This window comes from Sminthopsis crassicaudata, chromosome 2 (assembly GCF_048593235.1).
Source record: "Sminthopsis crassicaudata isolate SCR6 chromosome 2, ASM4859323v1, whole genome shotgun sequence".
In the NCBI taxonomy this organism is placed as follows: Eukaryota; Metazoa; Chordata; class Mammalia; order Dasyuromorphia; family Dasyuridae; genus Sminthopsis; species Sminthopsis crassicaudata.
The window spans coordinates 451,737,817-451,761,426 of record NC_133618.1 but is presented as its reverse complement, the minus strand read 5'-3'; the positions used below and the strand labels follow the sequence as shown (position 1 = coordinate 451,761,426).

Sequence of the window (23,610 nt, the reverse complement as noted above, 5' to 3'; positions counted from 1 at the left end):
TGTCTATAGTTGAGTAGACTGGGAGAGGTATTAATAATGCAGATTAAATTCAAAAGTATATCCTGCAAACAGATTTGGGAAAGAGGGAGAGCCTGTTGTCAAACATTCTCTGCTCATTCTGTAACAAATAATTCCAGGTTTGGAGTCAACAGAACTGGGTTCAAAGCCATGCTTGCTACTTGTATAACCTTAGATGAAGCCCTTTTCTGAGCCTCTCCTTCATCTATACATGGAGGCCCTCCAAAGTCCTCTCTAACTCTTGGGGCCCTGTGATCCTTTGATTGTTCACTAGATCAGAGATAGTTTGGGATGGAGAAGAGTGAAGGCATAGGAAGGAATCCTGAGGGGGAGGGCCTGGTGCTGGGTCTTGGGTAACTCGGGATAGAATAAAGATGCTGGGAAACTCGGTGGTTTTCAGAAGGTAAGTTAAACTGCAGCCCTAGTCACAAAGTCTGGATAGAAATAAAGTGTAGACGCATAGAACCAGCAGGTGTGCCTTAGCAGCACTGATGATCTCCTAGCAGCCCTCTGGGACAGTCTTCCCCCATATACTACATTATTACCCCACTTTTCCCAGGAGGGATTGTCACCCTGCTCCGAACTCCTTCCCCTGGCCTGGGGTCCTTGGGACCTCCACCAATTCTAGTCCAGTGCTTCTTATCAAGCCAGGAGGGGCAGGAATTCCTGGCCTGCTTGGTGGAGTTTCCGAGGCAGGAAATATAACAAAGAAAATTTTCAGCCAGTAGAGAGGTGGGGGGGGGGGGGAACACATCATGGAGTTCGAAGGGAAGAAAGGAAGAAAGGTATGTTTGGAGCTATGGCTTGCAAATGGGCTTCAGGGCCTAGAAAATGGGGGATTCTGGAGTGGGGAGGAGTGAGAGGAGTAAAAGATACCTCTGGAGGGGTAAACCTAATGTTAGGGCTTCTCTTATTAACGTATGGGATCTTGTTATCTTTCCCTGCTCTCTGAGATAGATGGAACTTAGAGCTAGAGGGAACTCAGAGACCAACTTTTTTTTCCATAAAGAAGTCTAGGATTTCCTAACATTTTTGTATATTATAGACCCCTCTGGCAGTCTGGTGAAGACCATAGACCCCCTTTCAAAAGGCTGTCTTTAAATATATAAAGCAAAATACATAGGGTTACAAAGGAAATCCATAATATTGAAATGAAGATGGAATTTTTTTCCTCATTCAGATTTGCCATTGGAGTGAACTAATTTACTAATGGAAAGAACTAACAATCCTAGTTCTAGCCCAATTCCCTCATTTTACAGATGAAGAAATGAAACCCTGAGAGAACAGTGTACTCGAACCTAATGTTAGCATAGTTAGGAAAACTGGCTAGCTTTAATAGTAGTTCTAACTAAGGCACCAGCTTTTCTCCCTCCCTCCCTCTAAAGCTGCCAAATGAATTAAAGCAGCCTTCTAAGCTTGATCAGGTTAATAAGAGAGAGAGCCAGGTTCCATATCACTGTGTGGCACAGAGGAGCTACATGGGGAGTCTGAATGTGTGTGTGTGTGGGGGGGACTTTCTGTCTCTGTTCCCTGGACTGTATGTGGGTCACTGAGAAGAACTTGTGGGGCAGATGAGCCGCATGTAGAACACAATATCGGAGTTTTTCTCTTAAATCCATCTCTCATGCACTGCCTTTTGCTTTTTTGTTACTTTTGAGCCTTTCAGTAAGTAGTTTGGTTTAGATACACTGGCCCGGAAATATTCATGAATTTTTGTAAACTGATTATAGGCAACTCCAAGGTAAAGGGTCTGGGCTCTTGTTAGGAATATTGATACACAGATCAATTGCCCTGCCTTTCTGATTGTGTTAATACTTAATGGTGCAATCTCTCCAACTTTTTCTCCTATTGGTGGTTCCTATTCCCTGGATCTTTCACAGAAAAAGGATAGGCAGACAAACCCCAAACTTTCTTCTGCCTCATTGCTGTCATTGGCTCTAAAATCTGGCCCATGTCCTCAGAACCAGGTGGATTAGAGACACAGATTGATCCAGCCTGGCACTCCAAAATTGTTTCCCCAGTACTCTTAGTAGACTCTGCTTTCTGAACCTTCTTGGTTATCCGTCCTTAGAACCCCCTTTTTCAATTTCTTTTTTAAAAATTTAATATTATTTCATTTTTCCAAATACAGGCAAAGAGGGTTTACAACCTTTGCAAAAACTTGTATTACAAATTTTTCTCCCTCTTCTCCCACCTATCTCCTCCCCAAGACAGCAAGCAATCCGATATAGGTTAAACACATGCAATTCTAAGAATATTTCCATCTGAATCTCTTTTTTAAATTCTCTCTTAGTGAGTATCAGCTCTTCTACTTCCTATTTGTGTAATTGTGGACAAATCATTTAACTCTTTTGGGCCTTAGGTTTCTTCACCTGTAAAATCAGGAGGTTGGCCAGTTTTCTTCCTGTTTTAAATCTGTGATACTATGGAAAATACATGTATCCACACTCACTCACAGACACCCATCCCCATTCATACTTATTGAAAAGTATAACTGCACACTTAAATATGTACAGCTCTTGTATCACATAACCTCTGGTTACACTTAATGTCCGGGGGTATGGGGATAAATGTTTAATAACCAATTCTCTTTTTAAAATGTGCATACCACACAATTTTAGGTTTAATCTGAATTATTCATATTTTCTCAGTCACTTTCTTCAATCTAGATGATCAACAAAACAATAAAGACCACTCCTGGTCTTGCCCTAATTCTGTCCTTACTGGGATTCCCCAAGTTATACTAGGTTTAAGTACACATCCGCAGAGCAGAGTCCCCTAAGGTCTGACAGATCCTTTGGGTCTTGGACTTTGAAATCCCTCTCCATGCTTCTTATCCCTCCCTTACCTTCCCAGGGCTTTGTGTCTCCTATCCGCCGGCTGGTATTCCCCAAGACAGGGCGGCGATCAACTGGGAGAAGTCCTGTGAACCGACGGCCTCTCCATTCTGTGCCCCTGTATCCCCCAGATTACCTCATTGACCCCCAGATTCTACTTTGTGACTACCTGGAGAAGGAAGTAAAGGTAAGGAATGAGGAAGAAGATGTCATGGGAAGAGACATGGGCAGGAAATTGGGGGCAAAAGCAATTTGGGGATATGAATCTAGAACTGGAACGATCTTTAGATATGACCTAGCTCAATCTTTACATTTTGTAGAGGAAAAAAATTGAGGCTTATAAATTAAATAATTTGCCCAAAGTCCCTAAGGGAATAAGTGGTAGAGCTGGTTGTTAAACTCAGACCTATGACTCCAGATGCTAATCCTTTTCTTTCCTCCACCTCCATTCCATTGTCTGCTCTTGTACAAAGGGGCCTAGCTATCCCTCTTAGTAATGAGACAGTGTGGTATAGTGCCATGAGTTTTGGCCCAGGGATCACAAGTCTTTAGTCCTTGCCTCATCGTTACCGCTGAAAGACTGTGTGGTCCTTATCGTCTGGTCTGTTTCTGCCTTGTAACATGGAATACTGAACGAGAGGATTCCTAAGGTCTCAGTCTGATCTGATATCAGGGGGTTGATTGGACAACCTCCAAAATTCCTTCTGGTGCCATTTGGTGTGATTCTATAAGCCACATGCAAACACAGAAGATGCAAATATCCTCTCTCACAGAGGTCCATCCAAACTCACTTCTGACATCCAACAAGTAAGACACAGATCTAAGTTGCTTAGGTTGCCCTCAGTCAGTGAATTAAGTTCATTAAGGCACCTACTATGTGCCTGGCATATGCTAAATATTAAGGTAGTCCCTGCCCTCAAGGAGCTTATATATAGTCTTATGGGAAGCCCTCGGCAGTGGATATTTTGTTGTTGATGAGTAGTTTCACTTGTGTCTACTCTCTGTGACTCATTTGGGGATTTTCCTGGCAAGTTCCTGATTCCAGACCTGGTTCTCTTTACCACCTAGCTGTCCCTTTAGTGGATATAGGCTACAACTAATCTGTTTCATTCTCTCTAGGTTTATTATAATAGTTCACATTTACATAGTGTTTTAAAGTTTACAGGATCAGGAGATCTCTGTGTGTGATAACGTCCTAGAATTTTAAATCCTGGGACCAGACATGCTTGGACCCCCCCAGAACAGACTTAGAAGAGAGTGCATTGCTGTCTAAGGTGGATAGAGCTTAGGAAGGAAGTTCTTTGTTCTTTATCTGGTTCAAATAAAACCATTAATCTAGAACTGGGAGGAACCTCAAAAGTCATCTAGTCCCACCCACTTATTTCACAGAAGGGGAAAATGTGGCCCAGAGAAATTCAATGATTTGTCTAAAATCATGCAGGTAATATCAGAGGTGAGATTTGAACCTGGTTCCTTTAACACCAGAGCCATGATGTTGATGATGCTCTCACTAAGGACAAAGTCTCATCAGAGGGGCTCTGACAGGAATTAGTGGGTCTGTGTTGACTGTCCTGAGGACGGGGGAAAGAATGGCAGGAGGCCAACATCCTGCCTTGGCCTTGCCTGTGCCCAACCCCCCAAATTTCAGCAATGATATGGTAGAAATGACTTTGGATTTGAGGTAAAAGGACCAAGGTTCAGACTCTGTTCTGCAAATTAGTTTTGTGACATCAGACATGACCAATTCTTTTAGTTTCAGTTTGATTTTCAGCAAAATACAGATAATATTTATACTACATAATGTTTCTGTGATCATTTTACACATCTTAAAGGGTTACATAATGGGACACATTATTCTTTTATGATCAGCACTCAAAAAGCACAGGTTCCCCTTGTCTATCATGTCCCCTACCCCATCTCCTGAGGAGCAGAGAAGTATAATGGGGAAGTTGCTGAATCTGGAGTCAGGAAGGCTGACCTCTGAAGTCCACTTCTGACATTACTAGCCATGTGATCCTGCCTATAACATTTAACTGCTCTGAGCCTCCATTTTCTCATCGGTAATAAGGGAGTATATACCATAATATACACATTAACATATGATTAAATAAGAGTGGAGGCATCTGATAGATCAGTGCCTAGAGCACTGAGATTGGAATCAGGAGGACACAAGTTCAAATCTGGTACTGTGTGACTCTAGACAAGTCATTTGATCTCTATATTCCTCAGTTATTCAACTGTAAAATGGGGATGATAATAGCTATCGTTTATATAGCACCTATTCTATGCTAAGGGCTTTACAGTGACGACTATCTCATTTGATCCTTACCACTACCCTGGAAGGTAGGTGCTATGATACTCATTTTACAGATGAGGAAACTACCAAAGAAAGGTTTTGTGACTTGCCCAATTAGTGCAAGACAGATTTAAACTCAGATCTTCCCAATTCTGGGCCTAATGCTTTATTCACATAATAATAACAGCAGCTGCTTTGAAGGGATCCTGTGAGGGTCAAATGGGACATTTGTAAGGGCCTTTAACCTATTCTCTTCCCTTCTAAAAGGTCCCTGTCAGCTCTAAATTTATGATCTCTCCCTTTAGGGGAGTGTCTCAATCCAAAGGGAGAGAGCAAAAGGTTCTGGGTGCCCTTGTGACCGTCCTGGCTTCCCGTTCAGTTTCTAGGCCACTTAACGTGGGTCACCTCCTCCTTGAACCCCTCTAGCCGGGATGAGCTCCTGCAGCTGTTGGACACTGCACGGGTGAGGAGCGCGGAAGGTAGGAGTGGGGAGGGGGGGCAAGGCATTGTGCTCATCCCATCTATCGTCAGTTTCCTCTCGTGGAGCTTCTGGGCAGGTTAAGACGGGACAGGGGCAAGGGCAGGTTGTGGGTGCATGGGAGGAGGGGTAGATGGACTCGGCTGAGGCTTCGGGGGCACTCTCTCGACACTCCTCCTTGGCTCTGGCCCCGCAGCAGCTGAAAGAGCTGCCCCTGAAGAGCACCCCGGAGCAGGACAGCATCCTCAGCTTGTCGGCGAGATGCCTGCTCCTCACGTGGCGGGACAACGAGGAGCTGATCCTACGCATACCCACGCACGAGATCGCGGCAGCTTCCTACCTACAAGACGATGCGCTCCATCTTCTGGTGCTCAAGACTGGTGAGACACTGGGAGTGAGGGAGCAGAGGGGGAGGCTGGCCCAGGAGCCGGGGAAGGAGGGAGCGCGGGGGAGGGGCGAGCCACGGTAAATCGCCAGCGTGGGGAAATGGGGATGAAGGGAGGGAGGGGAACAGTGAGGATTCGGAGGGGTGGGGTCAATTGCTTTGTCCTAGAGGCCAGACCAAAGTCACAAAGAGTCAAAAACAAGTGAATAATAAAGTCCCTTACTATTCTATATGTCCTGGGATTGCAAACTTCTCTCATCCTTATTTTCCTTATCTGCAAAAACGGGGTTACACTTTCTACACTAACTGGCACCACAGAAGGGCTGTAGTGAGCGGAGTGTTTCGTAGAAATGGGGATTTGGTAATATTATTCCTGGACAAAGCGCCCCCCTGCTCTTCTCTCTTTGATAAGCGTGTGAAAGTCAGGACAGAGTAAATCTCGCCTTTCACCCAAAGAGCCTCTTAGGGCCAACATTTTTTATAACTAAATAAACTTTGATTGCTCTTTATTAGTCTAGTGATCTTTGTTTGGATTTAAATCTTTTTTCAACCTGGCATTAATCCACCATTTTTGCCTTATCCATGCCAACTACATTTTAGCCCAACTGGGTTTCTTTATTTTATTTATTTTATTGAATTTTTCAACATTAACCCTTGAAAAACTTTGTGTTCCAAATTTTCCTTCTTCCCCCAGCCCCTCCCCTAGATGGCAAGTAATCCAATATATGTTAAACATGTTTAAAATATATGTTAAATCATATTAAAACTATATGTTAAATGTATTGGTCAACCTGCCATTTGGGGGAGAGGTGGGGGAAAGGAAGGGAAAAATTGTAACAAAAGGTTTTGCAATTGTCAATGTTGAAAAATTACCCATTTATCTTGTAAATAAAAAGCTATAATAAAAAAACTATATGTTAAATCATAACATATATTTCTACCATGTTTTTAACTTATATTGGATTACTTGTCATCTTGGGGAGGGAGTAGGGGGAAGGAGAAAAAATTGGAACACAAAGTTTTACAAGGGCTGATGCTGAAGAATTATTCACGAATATGTTTTGAAAAAGAAAAAGCTTTAATAAAAATATATATGTATACAACATATGTATACATATTTATACAATTATCATGTTATCACAGTTGAGATTCTGGGGATGATAAAATACAAGAATAAGACCCTGGGCAAGTCGCTTCACCTTGTTTGTCACAGTTTCTTCATCTGTAAAATGAGCTGGATAAGGAAATGGCAAAACAAAACAGTAACTTTGCCAAGAAGACTCCAAAAGGAGGCACAAGTGAAACAACTCAAAACAACAAAATGTCCACCTGAGGGCATCCCATTAAACTATAAGCTTCTTGAGGGCAGGGACTCCCATTATTTTTATTTGTATTTGTATCCCTAGTACTTGACATAAGTTCTGGGGATACATTCCCCCAAATAGGATTAGGAAGAATCAGACACAACTAAAAAGTGAAACATTATTGTCGTTGACTGGGAGGCAAGATTGAACCCTAATTTTCTGATTCTTTGTTATCTCTGAGTGGCTTTGCCCTTTCATACTCATCAAAGAGAGAAGAGCAATGGAGTGTATTATCAAGGAATAATATAACAATTCCCATTTCTACAAAGCACTTTGTACTACAGCCCTTCTATTGTGCTAGTATAGGTACTGTATCCCTATTTTTGCAGATGAGGCAAATGAAGATGAGAGAAGTTTGCAATCCCAGGAGCTATTGAACTGTAAGGGACCATGTTATTCATTTGTTTTCAGTCCTGACTCCTCATGAACCCATTTGGAGTGTTCTTGGCAAAGATACTAGAATGTGGGGTAGCTAGAAAGCACAGTGGATAGAGCATTAGCTCTGAAGTCAGGAGGACCTGAATTCAAATCCGGATGTAGATATTTAACACTTACTAACTGTGTGACTCTAGGCAAGTCACTTAACCCCAATTGCCTCACATTAAAAAAAAGATACTGGAGTGGCTTGCTACTTTCCTTCTCCAGACTTTCGATGTGATCTGGTCTAGTTCTTATCTTCCATTTATGGAAAACGAGGCTAGGGTAGTAAATAACAGAACTGGATTCTAACCCAGGACAATTGGTTCAAAATCTAGTATTCACCAGTCAATAAGAGCTGATCAACTTTCATTATTTATTTGGTGATATTGAGAACCAGTGAGATATAATAGAAAGAATAGAGCTTTGGGAAGCATAGGATCTGCTGTGCCACTTATTTGTGCAATTGGATAAATCATCTAACATCTCTGCACCCATTTCTTGACTGGATGATCTCTTATATCTCTTCCACCTCTAAATCTGAGATATTATGATCCTTACTATGAAGTTCATAATTGGGGGATAATTATCACTAGTTTTACAGAAAAGTAACTGAGGCTCAGCAATCAAGGGATTAGCAAGTAGCAGGTGATGGAGTTAAAATTTGGTTGTATATGTTGTTAAAGCTGAGCAGTAACTTAGAGATAATATGGACCATGATCCAGTTGTTACTCCTTGCCAAAAGCTTTCTCACTATTCTACGTGAAGGGAAGAAAAAGCAGCAATGATGTTGTTGGCATCTGATGCAAACTGAGTAGCAACGTGTCCTTTTCTTCCCGTGTACTAACACTTAGTCTTGGGCTTGTGGTCGTTCTTCCATCCTCTCCTAGGCCTGGGTGTGGATCCAGTGCCCGCTGGTATAGATGTGTGTCCTGGGGGCAGGCGGGAGCCTGGAGTGGCTGGCAAGACCCCTGAGAAGAGCTCAACTGGCAGCGGTCCTGAACCTAGACCACCTTCAAGTGGTGTGGAGCGACGCCACACAATCTGCAGCCTGGACTGGAGGATGGCTTGGGGGGGTCCTGAAGGCCGGGCCACAGGAGGAGGTGGGGGCAGCTTGGAGAGAAAGCAAGGTGCTGGTGAGAAAAAAGCCGTGGGCCGGGCTTTTGGGAGCTGGGAGCGTCGGCAGACATTCAGTGGCAGCTGGGAGCGACGGCAGGGGGGCAAACCTGGGGGCAGTTGGGAGAGGAGACAAGGGAGCAAACCCGGAGGAAGCTGGGAACTGCGGCAAGGAGGCAAGCCTGGGGGTAGCTGGGAGCGTCGCCAGACCTTCAGTGGTGGCAGCTGGGAGCGTCGACAACCTGGTCTCAACCCCCTGGACCCTCAGGATCCCAGCCCTGATGCCTACTGCAATCTCATCATCTTGGCAGTTGCCAATAGGGTGAGTTGCTCCCTCAACCAAGGTGAATTAAAAGCTATGGCCTGGAGTTTGGCCTCTGATTTGAGGGGCCCTAGAGCCCCAATCTGGATCATAATATTCATTCAATTTCAACTCAATAGCCTTTTTTAATTAATTTTTTCTTTTATTTTTACATTACCTTCTTTTCCCAATATATCTTTTGTCCTTCCTAAAGAGTTATGTCTTCTAACAAATAATTTTTTAATTTTTAATTTATTTAGTATTTTATTTGTCACCAGTTACATGCAAAATAATTTTTTAAACTTATTTTTTAAAACTTTGGGTTTCAAATTCTCTTCCTTCTTCCCTTCCTATCTCCCCTCATTAAGACAAGCAATTTAATATAAATTATACATGTGTAGTCATGTAAAAACATTTCCATTATAGTCATTTGTAAAAGAAAATATAAGCCAAAAAAAACCCTCAAGAAAAATAAAGTAAAAAGAAACGCCAATCTATATTTGAAGATCCCAGTTCTTTTTCTGGATGGATAGCAGTTTTCATCATAAGACCTTCAGAGTTGTTTTGGCTCATTGTATTGCTGAGAAAAGCTGTCATTAACAGCTGATCATGTAACAAAGAATTAATGAGAGAAATAAGCAATTCAGCAAAATTAACCAATGTGACAACCAAATCCAACATTCGTTTCCATACCCATAATCCTCTAGCTCTGCTAAGAAGGAATGAAGGTATATTTACATGTGCCTTCTTGAAGCCCTAGCTTGGTCATTATAATTTCACAACATTCAGTTTCGATTATTTTGTTGCTACTATTTCCTTTGACTGCATGTAATTACTATGTATATTGTTTTCCTGGTTCTTCTTAATTTCACATTATGTTGGTTTATATAATTCTCCTCATGCTTCTTTGTGTCCATTACATTCATTGTTTCTTACAGTATTCAATATTCAATTATATTCCTATATCAAAATCTATTTATTCATTCCCCAAATGAGAAGTATCTACTTTGTTCCTGGTTCTTCTATGAGTTAGAAAGTTCCTACTAGAAAAAAGGGGCTCCATTAACTATTTACAAAATACTGTATTGGAAACAGAGAAAAATACAAAATTTAGAAATTTAAAGTTCAAAGTACTTTACATGCATTTTATCCTTACAATAACCTATGAAGTAATTGGTATGATTTTTTACAGACAAGGAATCTTTGTAAAAATGACTTGCTCAAAATTCAAATTAGTCTTTCCGATTCCAAATCCATTGCTTTGGCTAGTCCCTACCTTGGTAGTCTAATAAGTGCAGAAGATGCCAACTCAGAAAACTCTAATACTCAATATTATATGTTAAGTCCTTAGAGAGATATAGATGCTATTTGAAGTCTAAGGGTCAAGGTCATTACCAAAAATTGGGAGAATCAGATGTTTCCTGGAAAAGGTAGTCTTAAAAGGTTAGGTTAAGATTCAGTAGTAGTTCATAGAAATTGAGTGGATGCCCATCAGTTGGAGAATGGCTGAATAAGTTATGGCACATGAATGTAATGGAATATTATTGTTCTATAAGAAATGATAAGCAGGCTGATTTCAGAAAAACCTGGAAAGACTTGCATGAACCGATGCTAAGTGAGGTGAGCAGAATCAAGAGACAATTATAGTAACAATAAGATTATACGATGATCAACTATGATAGACTTGGCTCTTTCAACAATAAGATGATTCAAGGTAATTCTAATAGCCTTAGAATGGAAAGTGCCATCCACATTCAGAAAGAACTATGGAGACTGAATATGGATCAAGACATAGTATTTTCACCTTTTTTGTTGTTTGTTTGTTTTCTCATGTATTTTCCCTTTTGATCTGATTTTTTTTTTTTGCACAGCATGACAAATATGGAAATATTTTAAAATAATTGCACATGTTTAATGTACATTAAATTGCTTGTAGTTTTGGGGAAGAAGAGGATAGAGGGAGAGAGAAAAATTTAAGGTTTCAAAGGAGAATGCTGAAAACTATTTTTGTATGTATTTGGAACAATAAAATACCATTTAAAAATAAAAATAATGCTGTAAAAAAACTTCAATAATTCAAATGGAGAAGGACACAGGGACATGCTAATCACTCCATAAACAAAGAGACAAAGTTTCTTGGTTTGACTAGAGTGTAAAATATGAGAGGAGTCTTCAGTGCCAAATTATAGAGGGTTTTGAATATCAAGTAGAGGAGTGTGAGCTTTTCTTGAGAAGTAATAGGCTACCATTAAATATTTTTTGAACAGAACAGTAAAATAAAGAGATTCATGTATGAGGAAGATAATTCTAACATCACACAAATGATAGATAGGACAGAGAAGAGATTTGGAAGCAGGAAGACAAGTTAAGCAGTTACTCTAATAGTCCAGACAGAACTAGGCTGGTGACCACAAGAAGAAAGAAAAGATGGAGGTGAGGGATGTTATAGCATTGTGGTGGAGGGGCTCCAAAGTCTCATTGTGCATCACAACAATACTGAAAATAATATGTATAATTATCTCTTCCACATCTCAACTTTCCCCACCATATTTTAATATATTGTGGATTGGCATAAGAAATTAAACAAGAATCTTTTGGGGAGTTTTACAAGAGCCAAAGACGACACACAAAGGGTAACAGACAACTCAGAAAAAGTTTAGATTTCAGAAATGCATAAAATGCATGTGTAGTATTATGTAATATCAACCCAAATTTGACAATAAGGTACTATAAATACCTATAAAAGAAAAAGAAAAAATTAAAATTATCTGATACAAAGGGAGGACCAAAAAAATTTTAACAGATTTTCTAAATCACAGAAGCACCACATCCTTAGGCCCTACAGTGTGGAAGGGGTAACCATAATTAAAGGGAGTTTCTGCAAAGCCTGACCTATTTCAAATATATCTGTAGCCCAATAGTCAAGACATGGTATGAAAATAACATCCCCCTTTTTTTTTTCACCATGGAATCCTTGAGATTTCAGTTTCCCTCCAATGTCCCTTTATAGGGAATATTCACAATGGGTGAGAGAGGAACAAAGAAGAATACCTTTTCAGAGAATACATAGAATGGTAATGCTATAAGGGGCTTAAGAGAAACTACACAATCCATCCCATTTATTTCACAAATAAGGAACTAAGGCTCAGGGAGGAGAAATAATTTGTCCAAAAACACGTAGCAAATTGAAAACAGAGGTACGTCTTCTCAATTTCTGGCCATTTCTGACTCTTTTCTCAGAACCATCGTGACCCTCATTTTCCAGGCTACCAAAGCTACCCAGTTCTCACTTATTATCCCCAAACCTCAGCTCAGAGCTGTTCTCATTTGCTACTGTGTCCTCTCTTTTGTGACCAGGATGCAGCAGAAGAATCCTGCGCTCTCATCTGCCAGGTCTTCCAGATCATCTATGGAGATCAGACCATTGAGTGTGTGGATCGAGCTGGCTACCATTACACCTCCACCCCAGAACGGCCCTGGCTTATCAGCCGCAGTGAGTCCTGGGTCAGAGGCAGCTTCCTCTCAATGCAACCCTCCTCACACTTTGCCCCCGAACAAAATGAAACGAAGTGATCAGAGAAGTTAGAGCTTGAAGGGACCTCAAGAGATCAGGTAGTGCAGCCTTATTTTTACAGAATAGGAAAATGAAGCATAGAAGCTTAAGTGATGTCTGAAGGTCACACAGCTAGTAAGCATCAGGTAGAATTTGAAATCAGAGGTTCCTGAATCCAAGTCTAACACACTATCACTACTCCATATTGCCCCTCAGCTGGGAGGCTGACCAGCTGGTTCAGTCCCTTCATTTTTTACTGATGAAGAAAATTTAAGGCTTGAAGCGAGTCTTCTGCCCAGAATCATGCAGGTAATAAGATCCGAAGGTTGAATTTGAGTCCAGCTCAGAGAATCTAATTAGGCAAAGAAGGATTGATCAGTTATCTTTGAAAGAAACCTAGGGCTGGAAAGCTATTCCTCATTATTGGTCACCTCCACATACTATTTATTTAGCATCTACTATGTAGAAGGGGGCAGCTGAGTGGAAGAGTAGAAGAACAGAGCAGGGAGACTCAGGAAAATCTGACTTCAAATCTGGCCCCAGACACTTACTAGCTGTGTGATCCTGGGAAAGTCATTTAAATTCTATTTGCCTCAGTTTTCTCATCTGTTAAATAGGGACAATAACAACAGCTTCCTCACAGGGTTGTTGTGGGGATCAAATGAGATAATTGTAAAATTCCTAGCAAATACTAAGCTCTTAATAAATTCTTGCTTCCTTCAATCCAACCCCTTCATTTTACAGATGAGGAAACTGGTCAAAGAGGCTAAGGAATTTACTGAAAATTATATAAGTAATTAAGCCAGGTTTGGGACTTAAGTCTTTTGATTCCAAATCCATACTGTAGATTTTACTACCATACAAAGAAAAACTTCACAATAATTAACTATTTGGGTCTATCTTGACAGAAATACTGGATAGATTTGCAATTTCCTTCTCCAAGTCATTTTACAAATTAGGAAACTGAGGTAAACAGTGTAAAGTGACTTGCCTAGGATCACACAGCTAAAGTATCTGAAGCCAGATTTGAACTCAGGAAGAGGAATTTCTGACTCCAGATCTAGCATTCTACCCACTGTACCCCCACTTAGCTGTCCTGTTGACAATAGTTAAAGCTCTCCAAAATGGGCTGCTTTGAAAAGTAATGCATCTCCCATCGAGGAAGGTCTATAAATGGAAGCTGGATGGCTCTTTGTTGGTTATAGGCTAGAGAGCATATCTGTTCTGGTACCAGCTGAACCAAATAGCTCTGTCATCCCTTTTTATTTCTGAGATGTTATGATTCTATGACTCACACCCTGGACTTCTAACGCCAACTCCACTCAAATGTCTCTCCAATAATAAGTATTCAAGAGGAGTATGAACAAGGTACTATAAGATTAGATGAAAAAGATCACGTCCATTTTTACAAAGTGGGGAGAAAGTTAAGAAAGGATTTAGGGAGGTCAAAGCATTTGACCTAGATCTTAAGGTAAAGAAAGGATTTCAGCAAGTAGAAATGGGGGCAAGGGGCAGAAAAAGAGCATTCCAGGACAAGAAGCCTGAACAAAGATCCCTTCTTCAGTTCCCCACAGCCAGCTGTCACTCCAGATTCCTCTTTTCTGTTCCTTGTGAAAATTCTGGGCCAATGTTAGGCAAAGGAGGGAGTATCTTTGGATGAGCCACCAGTATGTGCTATCCCTGCTCTATGCACTGTGGGGGGAAGCTGATACAGAAATGGACAAAAATAAAGAGTGTTGCAATTTGGTTAGATTCCATGTCTCTCCAGCCTTTCCCTATCCAGCTCAGCCAGAAGTTTGATTGTACATGCAAGGGTGGGAAGAGCAAGAAAAAGACAGATTTAGATAAAAGAGAATAGAGATGGAAACTGAAGAGCCACAGGGTCTGGTCCTAAGGAGCTCCAGATTTAATCAACTAATTAAGAAGTCTATTGACAAAAAGCAATGGACCTCAAGATACAACCCAAAATGACTTTCAATTCTGCAAAGTGTAATCACCCATAATGGGGGAGGGGATGGACTTTCACTGAAAGAGCCTTTTGAGGCATTCCTGGAAAAATAAGACAAAAAAAAAAAAAAGAAAGAAAAAGAAAAAGGAAGTCTTTATTGAGCATCTCCTTTCCATGTGCCCAGTCCTGTGGGCGCACAGGGGACACTGGGAGATGCTCAAGAAAAGAAAGAATATACCTGCTTCCTGTTTTGGGAGGACCTGGGATTTAATTTTGGAGAAGAGACTAAGATCAAAATTATAGGTTTCTAGCTAAAAGAGATCTGGGAGGTCTCAGACTAGTCTGCCATCCTTCAAAAGAACTTCCTACAGTATTCTTAATTTGAACACTTCCAGTTAGAGGGAGACAGAGCATCTGGGTTTGAATCCCATATCTTCCTGGTATCCCTAACCTCTTCAGACTTCTTCAGTTTCTTCATCTCTAAATTGTTGGACTAGTTGGCTCTAGATACGATCCTACCAATAAATCTGCCCATTTTTAGCAAATTTTCTCTTACATCAACCCTAAATCTGCCTAACTCTAATTTCCATGACTGCCCCTAGTTTTGCTCTCTGGGGACCAGGAAGAAAAAGTTAAAACTAATGGTAACTTTCAAGATTTTTGAAGACAGGGAGGGATCCTACTCCCATCCTGTCTGTCTGTATCTTAACCCTAAAACTTTTCTTTTCTAACCTAACCACCCTTACATCCTTCAATTGTCCTTTATATATCATGGCTTTGAAAGGGAGACTATAAGGATTGTTTTGGAACCAGAAGATCTGAATTCAAATCCTCACTCTGATATTTATTAACTACATGATATTGGACAAATCATTTTTCTCTGATTCTTGGTTTTCTCCTCTGTATGAAGAGGAGAATAACATTTTAGCTACCTAACACACTGGGTTTTGGTTTTTGTTTTTAATCTACTCTGGAAAATGCTTTGTAAGCTTTCAATGGCTAGGGAAACATGACCTATAATTAAGGGACAATGAATTTCATGAGAATAGGAATTAGGGAGTGGTTCCTAGGATACTGACTGGAGCTGGGGCCAGTGGAGGAAAGGAAGATGACTCCAGGAAATGATGGAATCCTGCTTTGCCTTCTAACTGATCTCTGTCCCACTGCAGGTGAGAGCTGCCGCACAGATGGGACCTATGGCTATGATGCTGATTTCAGTTGCTGCAGTTCTTTGTAGGTACCACTTTCATCAGAGCTGTTAGTGTCTCTTTCTCTTCCCCCCAACCCAATCGCCATCCTTCTCCATGCCCCCACTCGTTACCCCAGACACCTCTGCTTTTTCTCTGGGGAAATTCTTCACAATTGTCTAACAAGAAAGGCATTCCTATCTGAGTCCCTACTGTGTGCTAACCTTATTCTAGGTATTGTGGGGGACACTGGGAAAACTAGAAAAGCTTGGCTATCACCAAGTAGGCTTGAAACTCACTGAATTCTTCCTCCAAAAAAGCATATAAGGCACAAGCTAAAATCGACTTATTGAATATCATATTAAGAAGGATCTTAGAATACAGATTATAGAAAGTCAGGGCTAGAAGAGACTTTAGAGGTCATCTTGTCCAGCGCCCTCAACTGATCAATAAGCATCTTAGGAAGGGGAAAGAAGTTACCCAAAGCCACATAAGATACAGAATCAGAAACCTAAGAGCCTAATTATAAATTATATAAGGAGCCTATAATATTAATATTATAATAAATAGAAGAATTAGGAGGGACTTTAAGAATTATAATAAATAGAAGATCTGAGAGGAACTTCAATCATCCTGTAATGGAAAAGCTGGCATTTGGATCCAAATATTTCTGACTCCAAATCTAGCACTTTCCACTACACCACAAAGCAAGTACAAGGTTATGTAGGGTTATCTCACAAATTATCTGCACCAATCAACAAGCATCACATCATATTAATGAAAGTGTTGGTCCTGGGACACAGTACTTTTGCTCTCAAGAGCAGGGTGCTTTCTGCTGCATTTGAATTTCCTTCAATCAATGCATTCTTTTTAATCCTGTATATAATTAAAAAATTATTTTGAGTTGCTTTTGGTATATGTAACATGCTTATGATTTCCCTGTGGATCTAAAACTGATCTCATGATTCTAGGTTAAAAATGAAATCTCATCTGGGGAACAGTCCCTGATCAATTATAAAATGAGAGAGTTTGACTACATGTATTCTAAGGTTCTTCCCAACTCTCATTCTATGATCACCTCAATAATTAAATCCCCCACTAGCACCTTTCAATTAAGTTTATCAAAGATTTATTGAACCTTCTATTTCAACAATGTCACTGTCACCCTCAACCAGAGCTGTGTGGTCAATGTTTTTAACATCTCAGGGGGGAAAATTACATACACACATACGTATAAATTTAATTTGCATTTTTAACTCTTTCTTAAATAGCAGACAATAAAATAACAATCAAGCCTTGATCCATAGCATTTGCCTATTTCTGAGGCATGAACATGCACACTAAAAATTTAACCCTGGCTCTGGGCTCCAGCCCATCTTTGTCATCAACCCTTCACAACCATCCTTATGTCTGTGTATTTAGGTGAGGGGGAGTAGAGCAGGGTGTGTGGGGCTGAGGCAGAAAGCCGAGCACCCTCCTCAGGTAATTGGGATTTCATTTATTAGACATTCCACGTTTATTAATTAGGTACTTGTTATGCGAAGGGCCCTGGTCAATGAGGCAAAGTTGAATTAAGATGCCTAGTAGTCTATGTTGCTGTTTTGAGACAATTCCCCAGAATTCTTGTACCTTCCCTTTGTGGATTATTTCCAATGTATTCTGTATATAACATGTTAGTACATAGTTGTTTGCATGTAGTCTCCCCCAATAGACTGTGAGTTCCTTAGTAGCACAGAAAGTCCTTTGATTCTCTTTATATCCACAGCACTTAACCCTCTGCCTGTTACATAGTAGGTACTTTATCAAATGTTTATTGACTGTCTGACTAGCCTGGAAGACCATAGAAAACTAATCTGTGGGTTGAAGGGACCACAGCAGAGGGGAGGGGTAGGCAGGCAGGCAGGGAGAGCCCAGTGGAGTGAGCCAAGGCACCTGCCTCTGTCTGTGCTTTCCAGCAATGGCTCCCATGACACCTTCGAAGCTTATTATAGTGGCACATCCACACCCTCCTTCCAGGAATCTCACTGCAGTGAGAGTGATGGCAGCAGCCTGGGTCTGGAGCAGCTACAGGACTATATGGTGACGGTAAGATCTGAGCAAGATCAGGGCCACTTTCCCAAGCTCTGGAGAGTTCACTGCCCCCTTTCCTGAGCCTCTTTTTGCACTCTGTGGAAGCTGCTGCTCACTCACAGCATTTCTCCCCCATAACCCTCTCCCTGCACTCTTTTATGTCCCTGGCTACTTCACCTATTTCCCCTCTCCCATTTATACACATCCTGTGGTACCCTATGAAACTTTTGCCGCTCCCCCCCCCCCCCGTGTATCCCATGAAAGCTTCCCCTTCTCCTTTCCTTCCCTGGAAGTCTACATCTTCCTCTCTCTCATGGGACCCCTGCTCACCTGGCATCTCTGCTCCCATGCCCAGATCCCTCAGGTAAGTCCTCTGATAGGACAGACGACAAAAGACATACGTCCCTGTAGTTGGGTTCTGTCCTGGGTCTCCATCTTCTCCCTAATTCTCTGGGAAGCATGCAGAGAGGGGATATATAGAGAGCCATGTTCCCCCAAACATTTCTAACTACTGGGGCACTTAGATTGCTGACCAGCCTCCTTTCTATGGGCCCTATGCCCCCTGTATTGCCTATGACCTCCCCCCAAGCAGTTATATTACCAATATACTTTGCCATATGGAATATGGGGCTCGCCAATGGGCTTGTTCTTTGTACTTCATTTGGTCCTTCCTCCTGGATCTTCTTCACAGCTGCGAAACAAGCTGTCACCTCCTGAGATCCAGCAGTTTGCTCTGCTGCTACGAGAATACAGGCTGGGACTATCGGTGCAGGAGTACTGTGGGCACCTTCTTCGTCTCTATGGGGACAAGAGGAAGTTCCTTCTCCTGGGTGAGCATCCTCTAACCCCTTCTCCCATTTCAAAGGTCAGCCTTAGTGTCCATCCCCATCATTTCTATCCCCATGCCCATTACCCCTGTCATCATCATATAGCACAGTACAAAGGATGCTGGATCTGGACCCCAAAGAACCATGTTCAAATCCCAGCTCTGCCGTGTTTTTCCTATATAATTTTGGGCAAGTCACTTCGTTTTGGATCTTAGTTTCCTCCTTTTTGAAAGGAGAGAGCTGGACTTGGTGATCCATGAGGATATCATGGGATCTCACTCAGTCATCACTGTTATCTCCAGCACTACTGCCATTATCACACCCATTATACCAATATCATCAATGTCATCATCCCAATAAATTTCTGTGGCTCCTTCCCCTCACCATTCAGTCCATGAAAATTTTATTTTACTGTCTAGATATTAGCACTATTACTACTATCTGCCCTTCACAACCATCCTAATTATACTTAGGATCACCATCATAAGGAAAACATTTCTATATTTAATTCAATAAACCTTATTGAGCATGAGAATGTGAGAACTTAATGTGGAGCCCTGAGACTAAGGATGCAGTCCCTGACCTTTTAAAGCTTCCTCTAGTGACTTAGTAAATATGCTACAAGCACATTTGCCAGGGGGATCTTGCTAGGTAAGGCACAGAAATCGGTACATAAGAAAATCTGGTGGAGTATCAAATTCAGTCCAAATTCAGTGTCTGACACCTCCTCTGAGATAGGTAGCAAGGAGAAAAGGCCTGGATTTGGAGTCTCAGGACATGGTTCAAATTTGAACTCTGGTGTTGACTAGTGACCCCTGCCCTTTGTGAGTGACCTCTGCCCTTTACAAGTGACCCTGCCTTTTATTAGTGACCCCTTTGGGTGTCAATTTCCTTATTTATAAAATGGGAAAGTGGGACTAGATATTTAACCCTTTAACTCCTAGTCACTCCTACTAAGGCACTACACAGAGCTGAAGATGCTGATTCAGAGGCTCAACTGTGGCTTTGGGTCCCCCTCTCCCTGGGCTGGGCAGGGCGGACCACAAGCCAGCTGCTGCCTCTCGCCCCCACAGGGATGCGGCCCTTTATCCCGGACCAGGATATCGGCTACTTCGAAGGCTTCCTGGAGGGCGTGGGCATCCGCGAGGGGGGCATCCTCACGGACAGCTTTGGACGGATCAAGCGAAGCATGAGCTCCACGTCGGCCTCGGCCGTCCGCAGCTACGACAGCCGGGCCCCCCGCCCAGAGGCCGAGGCCTTCAATCGCATTCTCACCGGCATCACCCAGGACATCGAGGCCCTGGCCCAGGAGGGAGAGGAGGAGGGCAGCGGGGAGGAGGGCGAGGGCACAGAGAGAGCAGAGGAAGGAGAGGACAACTACCTGTGAGAGCCCCCTCCCCAAACTCCAAAGGAGGCCCTGACCAAAGGGCTGGGGATGTGGGGACATCCTGGGAGATTTTCACTGGTGCCAGATGATGAAAAAACCATTAGATTGGAAGTCAGAGGCCCTTGATTCAAATTTGGACAAATACCCTAAACTAACCCTCATCTGCAAAATGGGGGGGGATTTGGACTAGATCAGAGGATTTTAGCCAGGAGTTGGTGGACAAAGTACATTTCAGAGGGGTTCCGATGGGAAAAGAAACAGACACAAAATGGCCAAGAATCTCTGTGATAGTCTCTAGGTCCTGTTGTGATTTATATACTCAGAAAAGGCAGATACTCAATTTAAAAGCATTTAAAATGTTCCCAGACTTAAAGTGGGGGCTGGGTGAGAGAGTTTGGGGAGGGAATGGGGACTTCAGTAAACAAGATAACCCAGGGAACTCCCGAAGCCAGACCTGACAAGGGAGCCAGAACCCTGGGGCTGGCTCTAGTCACCTGCCCAGCCCTTTCAGTTTAGAGCTACAGTGCCTCTGCAGTTCTGGGTTTTGCCGGCAGGGGGATTGTGGGTCTGGTTCTTAGTCACTCATGGTTTAAGAATATCTCACCACATTCTCAGTAACCCAGTCTGATATTGTCCCTTTGGTGGAGGAAGGGAGAAAGGAGAAGGGGCTCCTTGAGCAAACTCTTTTAGTTCCCAACTTGCATGAGCTTTGATACTCTAAGAGGGCAAACTGGACACGAATGGAGTTATAGAGAGAACATTAATTACCCTTGAACAGGGCCACACTGACTAGGACCCAGGTGATCCTCTATCTCTCCTAATGGGAAGAAGAACTATGGGAAAACCTACAGGACTTTAAAGGAGATATTATTTGATTAGTGCAGATTTCTTTCCTGATGTAGACACCTGCTCTTTCAGACTTTTGGATCTGGGTTCAGGAGTTTCTATAGTCAAAAACAAAACAAAACAAAACAAAAACAAACCATCTTGTGGTGGCCAGGCCTCAGATAATGAGTTTGGCAATGTTTAACAACAAATGCAACCTGGGGCCCCAGAATCCTTCCAGTTTCCTGGCTTTCTTCATCATTCTGTCTTTTGGGGAGGAGTGTGGAGAAAATTGGGTCTTCCTTTCTCACCCAGGCTGGATATATCAGAGCTTTTATTCTTCGTTCTCAGGGTCTCGTTGAGGCCACAAGAAGGCACTAAAGGAGGAAATTCATAGATATGGGGAATAACCTGGTGTTAATAAAAACTAAAAGACTTTTGCACTCATATCTTTTGAATGAATGTTTATAGTTAATTTCCATTTAGGAATCCAAGGTGAAATTCTATGACAATTGTGGAATATGGACTGGGAAGGATCTTCAAGATGATCTAAACCAATCCCCTTGTTTTACAGGGGAGGGAACTGAGGTCCAAAGGGATTAGTGAAAAGAATTCTGAACTGGAGATCAGGAGAGCTGGGTTCTATTCCTGGCTTTCCCACTATTTCACTATGTCACTTTTGGGAAGTGATTTCCTTTTTCTGGTTCTCAGCTTTCCATCTATAAAATGCAGGGGTTGGTGTAAATGATCTCTGCAATCCCTTTGAACATTTGCTTTAATGTTCCTTCCAGCTCTGATATCCTTTGCTCTATGTACTGAGATTATGTTCAGCTCCCTGATATTCTGTAGTCTAAGGTCTCTCCTAGCTCTGGCATTCTTTAGCTTTCTGTCTTTGGGGGATGGTGGTGGAGAAAGCTGGATCTTCCTATCTTACCCAGGCTGGAAATACAACTACTACTCATGGGCTTGATGCCATTATTGATTGGCACGAGAGCTTTGATCTGCTACAATTTTGACCTGAGCTGATTTGTCCTTTTTAGGTAGCTTAGTAACTCTCTACTACTCTCCATCACCATATTGATACCAAATTTAGTGTGGACACTGGATTGGTTCTTTGGCCCTTTTGTAGCTTTGAACTCCTAAATTCAAGCCCTAATAAAGCTCCAAATTCTCATGCTCAAGAAATCCACCAGTATCCTCCCTAGCAGCAGGTACCACAAATACTCCACTCCCAGGAAATTTTTAAGTCTTTGCTGATTACTTATTATTTACCTGGTCCAATGTCCAGTATTCAGAAAGAATACTGGAGAGAAGAGAAGTAGTAAAGAGAAAAGCAAGTAGTAAAGTAAGTAGTAAAAAAAAAAAAAAAGAAGAAGAAGAAGAAGTAGTAAAGAGAAAAGCAAGAGAAGTAGTAAATAATGTCTTTGATCACAGTGAATTCATAATTCATTTAGGAAGACTGTTAGGAAGATTCATACATCAGAAACAGAATTAGGATAGTGCAGAATCAAATGCTAGACTTAATGCAATAGAGGGTTAAAGTAAGCAAAAGATAGCAAATGTTCTGGGCCTTAGGAAAGAGAGATGATCGATGTGATGCAGTTAGGAAAGATTTTCTACAATACACAAGATTGTTAGGGGTAGGATTTTGACAGAGAACAAATAGTGGAAAGGCAATAAAGATGTGTAAGGAGAAGCCAGCTTAAATAAAGGCATAGAGGTAAAAATCAATTATTTGCAAGCATTGGTTAAGTACTAATTATAAATTAGGAACTATGCTAAGCATTGGGGATACAAAGGCAAAGAACAAATTTCTTGCCCTTAGGGACCCTACATTTTATTGGACCTGGAGTGTTCAGAGGATGTTGAGGGGTCCCCTTACCAGGATAGAGCAAAGAGCTGCTTATAGGGGAGTAGGAGTAAAAAAGTTTGATTAGTTACAGTGAGCCAAAGTTATGTTAAATACTTGGAATGGAAGAACTGAAGAGTTTGGACATAATTTGGGATGAAGTGATAATAAAAATCTTAGTCATAATAGTAACTTCATTGAAAAGATGAGAATGATGTAGCAATGATGACAATAACTCACATGTGTGTAGCACTAAGAGGTTTGCAAAGCACTTTATATGCATTATGTTATTTGATACAACCCTGTTTTTATTTAATTTTTAAATTTTTACTATTTAATTTATTTATTAAATTTGTTTATTTATTATTTTCATTTCACAAATGGGGAAACAGATTTGGAGAGGTTAAGTTGGGAAATCTTGTTAGTTTTTGAATGGAAGACTATTAGGTTAAGTTTCAGAGGAAACATTTTCCTCAGGACTTTCTCAAAGGCAAAGTTGTATATGAAGCAAAAAGATAACTAAGTTGAGAACCAGGAAGCCTGGATTCAAATCCCCACTTATACTTCCTGGTTGTGAACCTTGGGCAAATCATTTAATCCCATTGAACCCCAGATGCTCCTAAGGTAACTTGCATTGCTTAACTCACAGAGTAATTGTGAGGAAAGTGGCTTATAAATCTTAAAGGACTCTAGAAATGGCCAAGGAACCAGTATCAGCTCAGGATCTGCTCACAGAGCCTGTCTTTCCTAAC

General features: G+C 41.5%; 1 protein-coding gene across 1 annotated transcript; it reads left to right on the top strand.

Annotated features, from left to right (window-relative positions):
* The first annotated feature begins 726 nt into the window (after positions 1–726).
* Positions 727–21,456, top strand: CCM2L (CCM2 like scaffold protein). Its single transcript, XM_074292774.1, has 10 exons — positions 727–803; positions 2,875–3,042; positions 5,531–5,614; positions 5,826–6,009; positions 8,686–9,233; positions 12,570–12,705; positions 15,883–15,946; positions 17,856–17,985; positions 18,662–18,800; positions 19,871–21,456. Exons 1-10 carry the CDS (start codon positions 774–776, stop codon positions 20,182–20,184), a joined length of 1,797 nt encoding a protein of 598 aa, XP_074148875.1. The 5' UTR covers positions 727–773; the 3' UTR covers positions 20,185–21,456.
* Positions 21,457–23,610: the final 2,154 nt, after the last annotated feature.

What these genes read in the sequence shown, in the direction of transcription:
- CCM2L (XM_074292774.1), top strand. Translation starts at nt 774, where the DNA reads ATGGAGTTCGAAGGGAAGAAAGGAAGAAAG. An exon ending in TCTTCTGGTGCTCAAGACTG is followed by an intron (nt 6,010 to 8,685) that starts GTGAGACACTGG and finishes ATCCTCTCCTAG; the next exon opens with GCCTGGGTGTGGATCCAGTG. An exon ending in TCTTGGCAGTTGCCAATAGG is followed by an intron (nt 9,234 to 12,569) that starts GTGAGTTGCTCC and finishes TTTTGTGACCAG; the next exon opens with GATGCAGCAGAAGAATCCTG.